The sequence below is a fragment of the Hippocampus zosterae genome, chromosome 2, assembly GCF_025434085.1.
Source record: "Hippocampus zosterae strain Florida chromosome 2, ASM2543408v3, whole genome shotgun sequence".
Lineage (NCBI taxonomy): Eukaryota > Metazoa > Chordata > Actinopteri > Syngnathiformes > Syngnathidae > Hippocampus > Hippocampus zosterae.
The window spans coordinates 35220937-35238820 of record NC_067452.1 but is presented as its reverse complement, the minus strand read 5'-3'; the positions used below and the strand labels follow the sequence as shown (position 1 = coordinate 35238820).

At 40.8% G+C, this 17884-nt stretch overlaps 1 protein-coding gene across 4 annotated transcripts in view; it reads right to left on the bottom strand.

Moving 5' to 3' along the window:
- Positions 1-630: 630 nt before the first annotated feature.
- Positions 631-17884, bottom strand: part of arhgap4b (Rho GTPase activating protein 4b) — a 33566-nt gene continuing 16312 nt past the window's right edge. For 3 of the 4 annotated variants that reach the window (XM_052050997.1, XM_052051007.1, XM_052051028.1), the window contains 17 exons: positions 17588-17809; positions 17413-17514; positions 16480-16665; positions 16208-16292; positions 15622-15649; positions 15264-15360; positions 14178-14238; positions 13826-13903; positions 12476-12604; positions 11127-11232; positions 10644-10871; positions 9271-9326; positions 8938-9109; positions 8655-8750; positions 7417-7524; positions 6217-6319; positions 631-3684 (listed from right to left, as the gene is read on the bottom strand). In XM_052050997.1, coding sequence (XP_051906957.1) covers positions 3469-3684; positions 6217-6319; positions 7417-7524; positions 8655-8750; positions 8938-9109; positions 9271-9326; positions 10644-10871; positions 11127-11232; positions 12476-12604; positions 13826-13903; positions 14178-14238; positions 15264-15360; positions 15622-15649; positions 16208-16292; positions 16480-16665; positions 17413-17514; positions 17588-17809 — 2073 coding nt within the window. In that variant the 3' untranslated portion in view covers positions 631-3468. Of the gene's footprint in view, positions 3685-6216; positions 6320-7416; positions 7525-8654; positions 8751-8937; positions 9110-9270; positions 9327-10643; positions 10872-11126; positions 11233-12475; positions 12605-13825; positions 13904-14177; positions 14239-14835; positions 14864-15263; positions 15361-15621; positions 15650-16207; positions 16293-16479; positions 16666-17412; positions 17515-17587; positions 17810-17884 lie in introns of all 4 variants that reach the window. The other variant, XM_052051017.1, reaches the window with a different exon arrangement.

Here is a 17884-nt window from a genome sequence, read left to right as displayed (position 1 = left end):
CAAATCGTTTCCCATCGTAGTTGTGACCAATAACCCGTACAACTCAAATGGAAGCAAATATTTTACAGTGCTAAAATGAACAACTGAAATCATCACAAAAATCAACAAAACCTGGCATTTGAACAGTGGTGTGCAGAATCTTGACATCCACCATATCTACAGTATGTATCTGTCTGCCCATCTGTCAGTCCTTCCATCTACTCCACGCATGTCCAGCTGCGGTCTCAGAGGATCCTGATCATTTGAGTCATCAGAAATCTGTTGAACCCCCACTTAAGGTTTGTGTCTCGGTACTGCCCTTCTGATGGTATAAAAATGATGTGATTCTCTTCCTGCTTCGCACTCATGACCTGCAGCCATTGTCTGTAATCCGTGGGTGCCCGGAATATTCCGTTATTAAAATCTTCGAAGGAACTGTTCGATTACCAACATTCTCCTCGTCCGAAATTCAACGAACACGCGGGGGAGAGGAGGCCGCTCTTCCCCCAATACCAACTTAGCCCTGCTGGTTTTGAATCCAGGTCATCAGGACGTCCATAGAATGAAAAACTATTCATCAGGTGTCGGTGCGGCCCTGGAATCAGCCAGCCGTACTGTATAAACAGCTTCATTAAATACACTGACAACACCTTAAAAGTCATCATCGTTTCATCTTTTAATGTCATCATAGTTTCTTTTGCCACATATAATTGTACTTTTACACTTTAAATCTAGTGACATTATCAAACAGCAATTTTGAATAAAAGGGTACCTTCATTTTGTAAAACAAAGAAACTGCATTACATTTATGTTTCGATGAAAACACAACAGAAGACGAATGCAATATATGTAAAACCATCTCAAATGTGTGGAATCAAAGGAGATAACATTATCGACCTCTTGCTCGTGTTCTCCGGATGCCCCCCCCCCTCTCTCTCTCTATATATATATATATATGTGTGGATTTTGTTTTGTGTGCATGAGTGTAGTTCGGAGTGAGTTTGCTAAACTTTGATGCCATAGTCACAGTTAAAGCCAGAAGAAGTCACATGAGTTCTCCGCTGACATGAGGGCAGTGTTGGCTCTTTGCACAGCTTGAAGGAAGCCAAGAAAAGCCACTTAATTCTTTCAAAGGCAAACCTGAGTCTGCCCATCTTAACTCTGCAAAGCCCTGAGTTTTTGCCTCGTCGGCCATGTATCACATATGAAAGGGAATGTGTTTTTTTTTCCATCACAAGTTTGTCAAATCACTGCATGCTATTTCATATTGTGACATTCCGTAACTACAAACAGCAATGTCAATGGAAACACCTTTACATGTCATATATTGTAAAAAGACTTGAAATTAAGAGAAAAATGAAATTGTAAAAATAACAGAGGCACTCTTGACACAAACCGCAGATTGGCTTTTTTTCCCCCCTCTTTCAATAATGAACAGAAGTTGCATTTTCAAAACTTGCCACCAGAGGACAGTCTTTCGCTGACACGAAGCATGTCAATCAATTTGTTTCACATCGAGGCCTGTCACGATAATGGCTATATCGATTTATCGCACGATGACAAAAAATGGACAGGATAGGATTTTTTGGGAGTCGACAAATGGCAATTTGCACGCGTGTTTATTTGAATACGTTATGAACATTCACATGCGCTTCTTCGTTGCCTGTCAGTCAACCTGCTCGTCACCTTGTTAATTTAGCACCCACACACAGAAATATACATATAGATAAACGCTAAGATTGAATAGCTTCTGAAACCCATTTAATTTTTTTGGTTCATTTCTGTAAAAATTGTTTCTTAATCGGAATATCCAAGTCTATTTCTCATTTATTAATGAGCCGCGACGGTGTATGGTATTGCTGATAATAGTTAAGTAGCATTAATTGCTAGCGGGCGCAACCATGCGCATTGCTCTTTGTAGTATTTAATGGCTTCTTTATGCACTTTTGGTTCTGTGAACATTCGTTACACCCACTGGGAATTAAAGAAATTTGGCGAGCGGCACCAGATACTGTGTCCGTTTCAAGTGCGTAACGAGTCTGTATCTGTCCAATGTTGGTGCGTCGAGATAGCTTTCAGCTCGCTTGTCGCGATACATACAAACATAGCAGACGAGGTGCATTTGACATTTATTAATTCAGGCTTTTATTTTGCTCAATAATGATAAAATTGGAGGGAACACAACCTTTGTTAAGCCAAGGTACCTACTTTTGATGACAAATTTCAAACGGATTGGCAGTAAGCAAAATATATATTTAAAAATTTTGAATACTGTAATGAAATAACGATCTTGCCTACTCTCAATTTAGTCACAAATGCACTTAAACGGACGTCAGAATGATGTAATCCAATTTTCGTGACACGACAACACTATTGTTTATCGTGATCGTTTTGGGGAAAATATATTGTCTCGAAAAATTTGTTATCGTGACAGGCCTATTCACATCACTGAAAATAAGGAAGGAGTATCAGGGCCATACTTGAAAATAAAATAAAATACTGCTACGACAATAGAGTCAAAGACTTACAGGTAAACAGGCAATATTTTGAGAATAAAATTGTGATTTATGAGAAATAGATCATATTCCAAAAACCAAAAGGTGTTATATTGAAAACAGTTATTTTACCATCTAAAGTTGGTTTCTTTCCAATGTATGACAAAGGCTCATAATTGTATGTGAATGAAGTTATCATATTCCATTATCAATAATGCTTGCCAACAACAAATTTTAATCAGATGACTTTATGTGTCTCCAAACATATTTTTAAGGCTGATTTCAAAAATGTTCTAGCACATCAGGTTTGTTTTTAAAATCGACCTGTAAAAGCTTGTGCCATGCATTGTCATTGAAATATGACATTTCAGGAAAAAAATGCACTTGTTGCTGAATCTGAACTCTTTAGTCATAAGTATTATTAAATAAATATATTACATGTATTATTATTATTATCGTTATGAGTATCATTATAATGACTACAACGATTATGAAAACCTGATCTGCTTGACAATAAAAGCTGGGAAGATTCAGAGTCACTCTTAAAAAAATTCATTGAGTATACAGTACTTTACTTACATATCTGATTTGTAAAAATTTATTGACGAGTGGGGCCTGTAAACACACATTTTACTCCTGTAGTCTCACTTTGTTTTGATAAAATTTCAAGCTTGCTTTTTGTCATGTTACCATTTTGTTCTCTTCAGCATGGCCCTAATATTCCTTCATAACAGACAGAACACACGCCTTATTTTCGAAAAAGGGAGACCAAAACTGTCTTTACATATTTGGAAAAAAAGAAGACCAAAAGCAGCTGAAAAATCACACAAGACATACTGCAAAACAGCACCGTGTGGCACTATGAGATGGCACAAATGTAAATATGTACATTTATCCTAAAAATAAATCAAGATTTTCCCAGAATGCATGACACCGTATTCCTTCTCAAGCTTTAAATCTATACTTTCAATCATCCATCCAGTTTTAGGGTACGTCACTCTACCGGACGGAAAAGGGCCCGTCCTCGGATACCGAAGCCCACTTTTCTGGCAGTGGGGGCAACTTGAGGGAGTGGAGAGGAAGAAGAGGAGGAGGAGGTAGAAGGAGGAGGACCGGGGGGAGCCACGGCTGCGAGAGTTTGCGGCTGCATGGAAGGTTGTCGAGACAAGAGCTCCTTAAACACAGAGTTCATCTGGCGACTGATCATCTCCTGAGAGCGGCAGAGGGGCGGGGCCAGAATGGGATCAAAACAGGAAATGGAGCGTTACATTTAAGATGACAAACTCTTCTCTTCTGCTTGCTTTAAGTTCTGCACTAAGTACAGCCTGAAGGAGAACATCTGCACTGATTGATAAACGATCTGGACAGAATCCTCAGGGCACTGTCTCGATTGCGGAACAGACCGTTCGAATTGTCTTGGCAGACATTTTGCCTCTCATCTGAGCAGGCTTTATCAGATCATGTGCAGAAGCAAGACAGGACAGCCCTTGCCTGAATGTCAGCCTGGAAAGTATTTATGCTCTAAGTTAGAGGCACATACGAATGGTATCACTGTTTTGGAAACAGCAAGTGGTAAAATCAGCAGTCATCCTTATTAATACGTACTGCATTTAGTTGTAACAGTGGGTGCGGAGGCTAGTGAAGACTGTTTGCTTGCTTGTTTGGAAGAGAGACAAAAATGGCTGCTAAGACAATTGGAACAGTCCAGTTGCGATCGTTTCAAAGCGCTTACAATAAAACGACCTGAATGAATGAGAGTATTCAGACATGTATGGAAAAAAAGGATTGAGATGCCTGGTCATGACACCTGTTGGAAGAGAAAATCCTGCTTCTACTTGTCTTGGAGGGCTTCATGTGAGATGAATTTGGGGAACGTTTTTAAGGCCACTCCCCCAGAAGAAAAACTTTTTACAATGTTTTACTGCCTAATTTGAGCAAATAAGTATTTTACATCAGGGGCACCAGGACCGCCTTTACCAACGGACCTATCTGATAGGCCTCTGACTTGTGAGTTTTTAAATGGTGGTGATTGGTGATTTTCAATCAATCATTTCACATTCTTGGCATGAGTTGACCACCCCACAGGCGATTCTGAGCAGCGCTGTGGCCGTAATTCTAGTGTGTACCAAGAGAGGGACTATTAGAAACAAATCTGAATTCAGTACTTTCAAATTAGTCTGCCACATGTTGAACTTTGTGTCAGTCACTTAGTCATGAAGCCCGCTCAAAGATGCCTAACTTAAAGCCCTAGAGCCTACATTGCAAGGTATTCAATTCCACATTTTCCTGCCATTATTTTTATCAGTCAATCATATCATTGTCGGATCCGCGGACCAATCGCGGACTTGTACGGAACATCACGTGACTGATCCCGAGTGCTTGTTTGTTTATGCAGCGATGCTGACAGGATCGTAGCGGCGGCTTCACGACGGCAGAGTGCTTGCGATGATAAAAAAGGCTTGGAAGGTGACCAGTTAGTTCAGGCTACTGGGCGTATGTACTCACACTTGCCGGGCTTAATCATTGAGACAAGTATACTGGCAGAATCAACAAGTCAGGGCTAGACTGGCTGGCTTGGCGGGCAGGGAGTTGCGAGGGGGTGGGAGGCGATGGCGGTGGACGGCCTAACCTCAGCCTCGCTGTGAGGGCATGAGAAATGTGGCGCTCGCGGGACATCCCACCTCTGTTGCCGCGGCTGGGCGAAGAGGGGACGCTGTCGAGTAAGTAAAGGTGGTCCAGCCCAGAACCACATAAGTAGCCTGTGGACCTGCTCCAAACATAGCTCATCGACATTGTGATATTCTAGAAATGTGGTAGAAGTAATCATTTGAAAATGTGAATGCCGGAAGAGATTTCAAGAAATAAAACTGTTGCGGGTTCGTTTGAATCTGTTTCAGAGAAATGAACATGATCAGTGTCTTCACATTAATAAATGTAATTCATTATGAATAAAAAAAAAACACATGATAACAAGTGATTAAAGGCTATTTGAGCAAATAATTTTTTTCAGAACTGTGTTTCAAACTTGTCGCCCTTTGCATGTATCAAGACCAAAGAAATAGCTCTCGTTTTAAAAACGTTCGGTCAACCTTGCTCTAAATATAATGCATTGCCATACATGTACCGTATTTTCCGCACTAAAAGGCGCACCTAAAAGCCTTCCATTTTCTGAAAAGCTCACAGCGCGCCTTAAAATCCAATGCGCCTTGTGTATGGTCATTACGGTAATATGTCAACCCAAAAATGGCTCCTTGCTAGAGACATGCTGACAACGCAGAGTTTAAACATAAGGCGATTGGTTTCTCAGTTGAACACGGAAATAGAGCAGCGGCAAGAGAGTTCAACGTTAACGAGTCAATCTTATAACTTGCTGGTCGTTAAGTGAACTGTGTCGCTGCCAAATAAGCAGCGACAGCACCAAATAAGTTTTACTGACATCTGATCGTCGCGATATAAATCAGGGTGTAGTGTTCTGTTGGCATTTCCTTGAGCGGAGCTCCATCTAGCGGATGCATTGTAGATTGCGTCTTATAAGGTGGTGTGTGTCCAATATAGGAAAGAAATGACAAAATAGGCCATTCATTGAAGGTGCGCCAGTGCGCCTTTTAGTGTGGAAAATACAGTACAGTACATCTAACATACTCCTAAATATTTACTGTAAAAAGTAGATCATGACAAAAAGAGAAATAAAATATGATTTGACTCTGGGAAAACAAGCAATCGGTTCAATTGAGCAACCAACCTTGTCAGCTGATGTCCTGTCTGCCTGAACAAACGCAGGTCTGTCCACAGGTTTGAACCCTGCCTGTCTCACAGTGTCCAGCGTGTGTCTTCGCTCCTGAGACCTGAGAGACAAACGCAGTTTTTCTTCTTTAATTTTCCCTCAAGAACCCAAAACACAAACATTGTGTATTATTGGTGGTCGACTCACTGACTATGTAACTTAGATGTCAAACAATGTTTAGGAATAAACGTTTTTTTTTAATTGTTTGTCATTCTAACAGTTTATGTGCTTATTTTGTCATTGGTCTTTGGGACAGTAATTGTGTTAACTCGGAAAATAATCTGATGTGCATTGCTGTTTCTGTTAGCTGAATGATAATTTCAGTTGGGAAGTTTTCTAATCAAGCATGAATTATTTGTGTCGTCTATGACATTGTTCCCCAAACGAGGATCATTTTCAAATGACCACAAAAATCTATTATCTCCCCCACCAACTTCACACAATTGACCCATGGAGGTCTGCTGGTAGTTCCTTATAAATGACCTCTTGCACGGTCTCCGAAAATCAGTTTCTCCTTCTGCCACTTCAAGGACTATGCGTCCCTCGAGCGCCCATTTTAAAGAGAATGAGAGTAGCCAGTTCCTTTTGGCGATTAATCTATTTGGCGTCTGCAAAAATACCAAAACAAGGTCTCGCCCGCCTCTGCGCACATTTACGCTGCACCTCATGCCAGACACTGGTCACAAAAATAGAGTCCTGAGGGTAGAGAAGCATCTTGTTTGCTATCATGTTTGTGTGCCAGCATAGCAATAGCGCAAGACTTACACCAGGAGGAAGAGGGAAACATCTAAAACATGCAGGAGAGCGGCCCTCGAGGACCAGACTTTGAGACCTGGAGTCTAAACCCAGCTCATGTTTCCTACGAGTGGCTGAACACTGAAACGCTTGCTGGATTCTGCTTCACAATGATCGAGCCAACAACAAAGGACGAAAAATGCATCATCCTTCCCCAAGCCGCTAAGATATAGCATGCTGAAATCGGTGTGGCATGGGACCTTTAGAAGTGCTTGGTGCTCCCCAATTTTATTTTCAGAACATTGCTGCTTCACGTCATACTTTGTAGCAACATAACTATTTGATGACTCAATTGAAACATGATTATTATTATTTTTTTTAAGTTGCTACATTTTATAAGCCTGAGGTGTAAGTCCGACTTACACTGGAAGGTGACGTGCAGCTGGGGAGGCGGGTGGCTTTTGACCAGGGCTTCCATCACTTCCTCGCTGTCGCCCGGGCAACGAAGCACCATCGCTGTTCACCCGCATCCTGTCAAAAAGCACACAAAGGCATGTTAGAAATTTTCGACTGATATGATTTGGGCTGAAACTGAATATTTGCAGGTACTGTTAATTATGTACAAAATTTGTGATGGGCTCAAAAGTAACATGAATACTGTCAGAACAAAAATGATGAGTTTTGACAGAGCCTCTGTTACTTGATTGTATGGTGCTACTAATACATGCAAGTATATATTATTTTTAGTTCAGAGTACTCATTTCCCATCTTATATTTGACATTTATTTCCGGAACAAGTTCCACAATGTATGCCAAATGGAGTACAAAAGCTATGATGGCCAGTCCCTCCCACCCCCTCCAGCCCGCCCTGACAGCACTTGGTAGCTCCTTCAGCCAGAGACTGTTACACCCGCGCTGCAAGAAGGAGAGATACGACGCTCGTTCCTACCGACTGCTGTCAGGCTGATGAATAAAAAATAACAATCATAATAATAATAATAATTAAATGATGTGAAGGAAAATTGCAAATAGTACTGCAATTTATCCATTTTGTGTTCATATTGCATTTAATTGAAAGATGTTTGTTGTTTTTTTCTCTTTCTTCTTTCTACATACGTTCTTGCTGCTGGAGGCTGTAAATTTCCCCAGTGTGGGACGAATAAAGGATATCTTATCTTATCAAATATTTCCTGATGGTGGTGTTAATGCACAACAGTTGAAAATGAAATTCAGACATATAGGACTTACTGAACATATAATTCAATCGTTAACTGATCCATTGTGAAGGGAAGGTCTTCTAAAATATATTCTAAGCAGAATGAAAATATTCTTAAATATTCAATTTAAGAATATCATAAATATGGCATTACTGGTATACTTTATCTGTGATCAGCTAGCGCGGCGTTTTTGAAATTGAGAACGACTTCATGGTTCATGTGAAGGGCTACCAGTTTGATAGAAACTTCTGAAATAATACGTTTGCTCAAATTACATTGATGATAGAATTGTTTTGGGTTTTTTTTCACATTATTGATATTAAGTGTAGGTTTTGGAAATAATAAACATTGAAAAAAAACATTGCGGAATTTGAATGTGTGCATGTCAGTGTAGGTGTGTGTGTGTGTGTGTAATGTGTGTGTGTGCGTGCGTGTGTGTTTTACCGAACAGTGTTTTCTGTATGAGGATCTTCTGTTGACAAATTTCCAGTACTGCCACCGCTGCCACCTCCTCCATCTTCTCTTTTCCCTCTCTCTGACCTGCAGAAAAGAAACGTTACCATCACAATACAAAGTTTTAGTATGAGATGAGATTTCCTGTCAGGTGAGAAGACAAACATTCCTTTTTTTTCATTTCTGATCCTGTCTTGTGGTTTTTGTGAGATGAAAAAAAGTAGAAAAAGAAACAAACATCATTTGGTCTTAGTTCTAAAGGGTGCTTGCTCACCCTTCCAAGACACTGATGTACTTGTGTGGGATGAGACCTTTGACCCCTGCTGCTTCACCCCTCCACCAATCAGAAGAGGCCTTGCTATGAAGAGTAAGGAGATCTCCCTGCTTGAACGACAGCTCTGCTGGTGACCTCGCCACATAGTCGAACATTGCCACGGCCTCCCACTCTGTACGCGCAGGACATGGAAAAAAAAACCCACACAGAATCCTTTTCATTTATCATCATATTTTAAAACCTAATTCCAAAAAAGGATCGCAGAGAAGCTCTATTTTTTGTCACATCTGTAATTGTAACTGTGTGTGCATATAGGCGTGTGTGTGTTCTCACCATCCTCACTTGGTAGATGTTCAGCCTCTCCATCTCCCTCCTCTGTGATTGGTTCACTGCAGACAAATCAAAAGATGAGTTTGGGGAATTTTCCTCTTCTGGCTATACTACCACACTCAGAGGCTTCCTTTTGCATGATACCTCACTTTTCTTTTCATGTAATTTTGAAAATGCTTGCTGCATTATAAAAATGACAGCTCTATTTGAGAACAGCCCAAATTATTCAAGTTATCATTTCAAACTTATAAATAACCCTTTCATGCACCCTGTAACCTGATAAAATGACCAACTGTCCACTGTTGTAACCGCTGTCCCTGAAAGGGTTCATAAAGCCAGCTATTTGGAGTAGTCAATTTTTTTTTAATGCTATGAATGTATGACCGCTATTGAATCAGGTGTCGGTTGAACACTCTGCTGTTGATGGGTCAAAAGAGAATAGTACACACCTTTTCATTTCACAACTTACAAGTGGCTTTAAAAAATACACAGTGTATGAAAACATTACCGTATTTTCCGCACTATAAAGCGCTTCGGAGTATAAGGCGCACCTACAATGAATTGTAAAACTGTTTTCATATATAGGGCGCACCGCATTATAAGGCGCATAGAATAGAAGCTACAGTAGTGGCTGCGGTTGCGTTATGCATCCACTAGATGGAGCTACGCACAAGGAATACAATACCGCTTTGTTGATAGAGCGCTTTCACAAAGTTGAAGCTGTTACAAAGCACTTTACAGAATATTTAAAAGGTTAAGTCGCAGAAATCTGAATATTGATCCATATATAAGGCGCATCCGATTATAAGACGCACTGTCGGCTTTTGAGGAAATCGAATGCTTTCAGGTGCGCCTTATAGTGCTGAAAATACGGCACAAATATTCAAAGCCATGGATCTTGTTTACTGGAACTAACTGCACAGTGCAGTAGATGCTGTGTGTTTTTTCCCCATTGGTTTAATTCAAATGTCATATTTTGGGGGATGTCAAACATTGAAAAACTCAGCCATCCCAAACAAGCGGCATGTTTTGTTTGTTGATTGACTGTGAATCTCTTGGTAAACGACAATGACACGCAGCAGTGTCAAAATAGAATGACAATATTATGAATGACTGATTTCCCCCTCCTCACAAAAATGGAACATTGCTTGCAAACGGCTGCCAAGAAATGTCTTTGATGTGGCATCAACTTCACTTAATAAGCCAGCGGAAAAGCCAAAGAATGGAGCTGCTTTACATACTTGAAACCCCATCTCAAACTGGATATTAAATTCTGTCACTCACATCACACACATCGCATACAGTAAGGGAAAAAAATGGGAAACTCAAGGAATGAAAAAACACATTTTAAATGCCATTTCTATGATATCCCTTACCAATACTCCTGCTCAAGGGTCATGTGCTTCTCATAAATCGGGCCTGGCAATTCGGACTGGCCGGGAAATATGACATCATGCTGAAGGATCATGGTTTTGACAAGGTCATTGACCTGTGGCTGCTGAGCAACGGCATCATCCGAATCAACTCCCCTCAGCAGGCTCGGGCCAAAGCAGACGGCCAGGTTGTAGGACTGCATCATGTTCTCGTCGCTGTACTGAGTCACGCTGTGAAGACACGCACAAATGAAAAAGTACTCCCAAAACAGGCGGCAAAAATAATCAAACATCTACAAAGATATTTTGTCACAAAAGCTACATAGCTAATTCAAGTTTGGTTTTACAAAACAGATGGCTATGTTGAGGTACTGTGTTTTAGTAGTAAGGCATAAAAAAATATTGGCTGTAATAATTCGACAGTAATTATGTTTTCTGTCCAATATCTTACAACTTTTTTTTTAACCATCTCATGTGTTAACTCACTGATTGAGGAATGCGAACAGGTATCGCATTATGATGAGTAGAGGTCGTGGGAAGGCAGAGACAATTGATTTGATTTGTGCCGCTTTGTCCACCATACCTTCGATTTCTGAATGAAAATGTGAGGAAGGAAGATGAAAGAATAATATCAGACAAATAAAATAAATTTCAATTTACTGCAGTGGCAATCTTTTGATGAGAATAAAATGTTGGTATGCCGACCCATTTGTCTAAATATCAGGAAAAGCTAACAAGGTTTTTTGGAGAAAAAAAAATCTGATTTAGTTGATTCTTTTTCCTTGTCACATTACAAATTCTGCATTGCCAAGTATTGAATGTCTTATAGTGGACCAGTGGGGAAAAAAATGCCAGCCACGTCCTGAATGTTTAAACGACAAACCAATGCGTACCTACTGTATGGGCCACTTGGTTTAAACGCATGAATTACCGGTACATTGTGACAACATCAGCTGGTCAACATCAACATAAGCTGTCCACTGTAGTAACCACTATGCCTGAAAGGGTTAAATAGAGAACAGACAATTGTACAGTGGGACCTCTACTTACGAAATTAATCAGTTCCGGTAGAAATGTCTTATCTAGAAAACGTTGTAAGTAGAGACGCGTTTTCCATGTTAATGCCCTCATCCGTCCCAAGCACTCCCAAAATTCAGACATAAATGTTTTCGAAAGCATAAAAATGCATCAAAATATGTAACAAATACATGTTAAATGACAGTTGTGCATCATGTAAAAAAAACGAAGAGTAAAAATGATGGTCATTTAACTTTTAACGGCGTCCAAATCATTTTTTTGCCCTTTTTCGTTCATGTTCTCTCAGAAATGGTTTTTGCCTACCGTTTTGTAAAGAACTGATCCAAGGACATTTGCTTTTGTCAGCTTTTAACAAACCTTCGAAAATGTACCACTGTATTTTAAAGAGTACAAGACTAATGCCATACAATTATGGGAATATAGCTTTACCAATCTGAAACCTTTCTTGGAAGACTCTTGTGGTTGCTTTAACTTTTCTTTCCTTCAAAAGTAAAACTCCCATTACTATTAAAACATAGTGACTAAATTCGTGTAATGAGGTGTCATAGTCACTTCATTAGTATTTATAGGATTGGGACCAGCGCCACTCGTGATAATGAGCCGCCAGGAGCTGTTCCCACAGTGCCAGATTGGAGATTTGTCGACACAATTGACTGCGACTTCAGTACCAGTACATGTCGGATAAGGAGGTGGAATTGTGTGTGAGAAATTTCAGGAGCTAAAAAGTAACAACAATGTTGAAGCACAGGATGATCGGTATCTGCAAACGAAGAGTACGGAATCGAGTGGGCTCTTACGGACACACTCCAGCAGCTCCAAGTAGCTCTCATAGGGGAAGAGGGGAGGCTCGAGGCCCCTGAAATAAAGCTTCAAAACCCCAGCCACTGAATCCAAGTCACACTCACTGTCTGACAGAGGGTCTTCTCCTACACGGGGAGATACAGATATCGGCATGATATACAAAACACAAGTTCAGTGAATAATTTTGAATCGGAGAGCCACCCAAAGCACCTTGTTTTGTGGCCAGAAAGGGGCATTGAATTGAACTTCATCTGTTTCGGCATCATGAGCATTTTTTTATGACCGTGCTTAATCAGACGTTTGTGAATGGCTTCTGGACATTCTGTATAAATAAAGCTGTATTGTATTGTATTCCCTTTAGCATAGCTCCATCCAGTGGATGCATAGCGTAACTGAAGCCACTATTTCAGCTTCTATTTGATACATCTTACAATGCAGTGCACCCTATATATGAGAACAGTTTTAAAATAGGCCATTCATAAAAGGTGTGCCTTATATTCCAAAGCGTCTAATAGTGCGGAAAATACGGTACCTTATTTGGCAACCAAAGCCACCACCATGCAATGTAAAAGCATAATTGCAGCTTGCACGGGGAAAAAAGAGCATGTGGTGGTTGGCTCTCACTGGAAATCTGGCTTGGTTGCCGACAAAAAGGTCGCGGGTCGGTCGCGGTTTTCAGGTCACCTGAAAACTGTGGCGGTTAGTTGCAATGTGTTCAGGGATCTAGCTGTAGTGACAGCTAATTTCCTACCGAAGCGTACGGTAAGCCTGAGATTGTATTTGCACTTGCACATGAAAGACGATAATCAAGTTAGTCATGTTTGTTTAAATTCTTCATATATTAAAAAACAAACTTTTTTTCCCCCTGTTGATACTATAGGGCGAAAGATGCAGCTGTTTACTCCAGTGGACTGAAGGGGTGGCAACAATGGGGAAATGCCAGTACTATGAGGGTAACTCACAAAAAAAACTCCAATGAACTAGTTCATTTTCTGAGCGTGAACTAGATTCAAAATGATGCATTACGAGCTCTAAAATCAACTCGGGCATTTAAAATTTTTGACTAGTTTGTATAGGAAAATGAACCTTCCCAAACATAATACATACACAATATAAGTAGACTAAACACTACATTTGTGTTCGTTCCAAGTCTTCATTTTCTCGATAAGACGAGGGTCCACACAGTGTGTTTTATTACATTAATGGTTTGCAGTACTTAATCTCTGAATCTTTTGTGATTAAAAAAGAAAAAATGCATATAAAAAGATGTTGAGTATAATATTAGTTCAAATCAATCATTTAGGAGCATATTGTACATTGACTCTTTTTTCCCCCCCAAGATTTACCTCTCTCAAAAGCATCTTTGATCAAATTAACTTCTCTTTGTGACCCAGGAACTCTAAATATTCCTTCATGGTGGAGACCTGAAAAACACACACACACACACACACACACGCACGCACACACACACACACACACACACACACACACACACTTTTATTGTTTGAACTTGTGCATTAAGGTTCTCAAGAAGAAATTGGTTCTCCAGTGAAGTATGATCCCACTGGGACTAAATTCTACTGCTGGTAGAAATAGAGAACACAATGGGCTGACATCATGATGCCTACATGCGCTCGTTTTAAAGTCCGCAGAAGCTCTCCCAGCATGGTTTATGGCCAGTCATGCAAATTGTCTCACCGTGAAGGTTTATGAAGCGGATGCAGCTTTCAACCACCACAGGGATCTGTTGGCCGGAGCTCTGCAGAGGAAAGAGGATTTCAGAGTCAGAAGAAATAGGACACGGAGAAAAGAAGACGTAATAAAATAACAGCTTTTGTAGGACGGGGGTGGGGAGGATGCAAATTCATTTGCGACGTGATTGGAAAATGAATAAAAAGAATGTGAAGGTTGAAAAGCGACAGAAAGTCAATCATGAAATGATGGCAGCTTTGTCTTTTTGTTGCTAAGGTGGAAAACATGCATCAATGGCATTGCCAGGGCAAAAGCAAAGATGAGAAACGCTGTGGTAAAGCAGCACCCTCCTCCTCACCCCCACGCACCCATTTATGCTTCCGCCATATCGACAGTAACTTCCATTTCTCATCGAAAGGTAATTTATAAACCAAATTTATATTTCTATTCTGTGTATTACTCCTACAGGAGTTGGGAAATCCTAATTTATTCCTTTGAGAAATATTTTTTGGAGGTTGTTAGGACAAAAGGAAAGAAAATGGCTACGGGATGAACGATCATCCCTTATAGCATTTTTAGGATAAAACTCCCCCGGCAGTGTGTTTTAAGGGTGACAAAATGACCTCGTATTACCTGCTTCTTATGAGAAGCAATAGTTTGGTACCTGAGTACGAGACATTCTTCTTCTTCTTCTACACCAAGCAAAGCACAGCAGTAAACAGAAAGAGAAAAGGCAAGGTAAGAAAAAGATGTGCATTAAAAAAATAAGAGTAGGAAAGATTTCGAAGGAGTTGCGCAAAGTGCACACGTTCAGTTGCAGAGTCGAGAGAGGAGGCAAGAAAGACTTGAGTGTATTTTAATCCCTTTTGGAAGAGGGGAACGGATAAAAGTGGGAAATGGATTGAAAGGACAGAGTGCCATAAATAAGCTAGAAGCATGACCACACAGCACACACACACACACACACACACACACACACACAGGCATAGAATATTCCGCATCAGTTCCTCAGAAAAGCAAAGTCAGGTTTCACAAAAGCAAATCAAAAGATGGAATATGCACTTTTGGATTTGGAGATTGCGTGATCGTTACCTGTATGTAGGAGAGTATATCGGTGCTGAAGAGTGTGTGGCAAAATTGGGATATGGGTCTGGACTTGCGAACTCGCACCGAGCGAGCGCAGTGAGCTCTGGGAAGTACATAAAACGCATTATGGCATTTTGTTTGTGGGTATTCAAAGAGGCTGTAAAGAGGCTTGCTAAATGCGGCTATTAGTCACACTTGACTTCAGCGGTCTCATTCCCCCCCTCCCCCCCAAAAATTGACCTGTTATGTAATTGAGAATGGCTCAAAATGGAAATGTTGAAACCAACTCTCTGTCCTCACTGCTCTCCTCTCTCGATTTTGCCATATCTCATTCAGTCATACTATGTTTACATTTCATAGATACCTGGAGGGGTCTGTGTTGACGGCCTCAGCTGGTGGAAAGAGCCAAAAAAACAAAACACTTTTAACATTTCTTTAACATATTTCAGGAGTGACAAGTCTTTGAGAAACTACTGCCGTACAGTGGAACCTCCAAAGTTGCTCATGCCCAACATAATGTTCTTTTGCTAGTTGATGTGTTTTGCCTTTTTTTTGTTATGATGCCACCACTGAACGTTACCGATAACAACTAACTCGAAATTTTGATCACCGTAGATCGCAAACCCAAGAGAACATTGGGACGTGTGTGTCTGATCAGTTCAATATGACCACAATTCAAAAATAATTTTACCAAGCTTATGCTAATAAAAATGTGACAATTGAGGACAAGCACTTGAAGAAAAGAGCTCGATCGATGCAAATTTCAGTCAGGGGATACACTACACTGCAAATGTATTGATTCAATTAATACCGATAACATGCCAGTAGATGACAGGATCGCTCCACAAGTCCCTCTTTGAGACCAAATTTGGCGGCTCCACTGACAGCGGTCACGACAGTGGACATGTGTTATCAGGTTACAGGGGTGCGCGAAAGGGTTACGGGCATACCTTTCTGTATGGCATCGTGGAGTAGATCGTGTTTGGCTTGAAGTTTGAAAGTCAGAGAACTACTGGTGAGAAACTCCTTCACTTTCTATAGGAAAAGAGACAATAGCATCTGTTTTTTTTTTTTTTAAACAAGTCCGGGTCCAGGTTGATGATGCAAAATGTAATCACCTTGCCCGGTAAAATGTGAACAGTGATATCCTGCACGGAACTTTTATTCTTTCACATCACTTCTGACATTATCGGAGTTTGTACATAGTATACATGGAACTCACTGTAAAATAGTAGGTCTCGGTCTCCTGCTGATTTGCTCGACGCTTGGCGAGGGTAAGTTTGGGGGCAGAGCCTGCTCCGGCGGCCTCGTGTAATAGGCTGCTGGGCACGTCGGGGGCGGCGTTGCAGTCGCTGTCACACATGGAGTCCAGCAGGGCTGTGAGTGTCGCTTTGAGGGTTTTACTGACCTGAGATAAGGCCAGATACAGATCATCAGGAAACTGTTTTTCACTTTCTTACCATACAGTGGAGACAAATAGAAATATTAGCTATCATCAGTTGACTTTAGCTTCAGTAAGCTAACGTTAGCTTTCCTTAACTACCTCCAAATACAGAATACAGTAAGTATATTCTACTATCTTTGGTCTTGGCAATTATTTCTCTTAGCGATTGTTGAAAACAAGCATATAACAGTGATGCACCATTTTAGATATGCGATGAGCATGCCATTTTGTGAGTCTGCTGGATGAGACGGCTGCAATTTGTTAAACGTACCGTTGCTCTGCTGTTGATTATAAAACTATGGAAAAAGGCAGAATCAACCTTTTAGGGTATATGTAGAGTTTAAACTATTATCATGGGCAATTTATCTGTATCAGTAAAATTATGTATAATACATTCAATGAAAAAAAAATCTTTGTGGTTTGGAGTTGTTTTGTTTGCCTTGGATCTTTTATACATGTTTTGAAAAATGTATTATCATAAATTAAATACAACAATTATGATGTATTTTGCATGCATTTTGTCATTATTAAAAATCCATTTTTTGTCATGCATCTGGTTAGCAAGTCCGTGGTAGTGCTAAATTGTGGCCGACTCCATCATTTAAGTTGCCCATGCCCGATTTACATTTTATTTGGGGGGGCGGGGGGGGGGGGGGGTTGCGGATCGTCTTAGGGTTTGGTTTTTAATGCTATAGTGAAAGGTCATCTTACCTCCTCTGTCTCCAGAGTGACAGCAGCTAGCCGAGACTGAAGTTGTTGAAATCTCGTCTCCATCTCGTATCTAACCTGACTCTCCGCGCTCACCTCACATACCTGGAATACAAATCGTCAATCAAATAGAGCCACATTCGGGTTTCATCACGATTCTACAGAAACCCCGTTATACCTGGTCGCCCTCATGTGGATGGTAGTTAAACCTAAACGGAAGGCAGAAGGCGGAATCATGCTGCTGCAGCAGGGCATCTCTGTCTCCGCCCTGGTCCAGCGACGTTACTGCGGCCTCCAGCTGCTTGAGCCCTGCCTCCTCTGTCTTTTGGATGCGCCACCGACTAGCCAGGTAGCACTTCATTACCCTCTCCACAGACGGATGGAAACCCAGGTCACAACACTGCCCGGGGGGAGATAGGCAGCAATAAAGCGTAGAAGGGGAAGGGGGAAGGATGAATGCCAATAATGTGTCAGA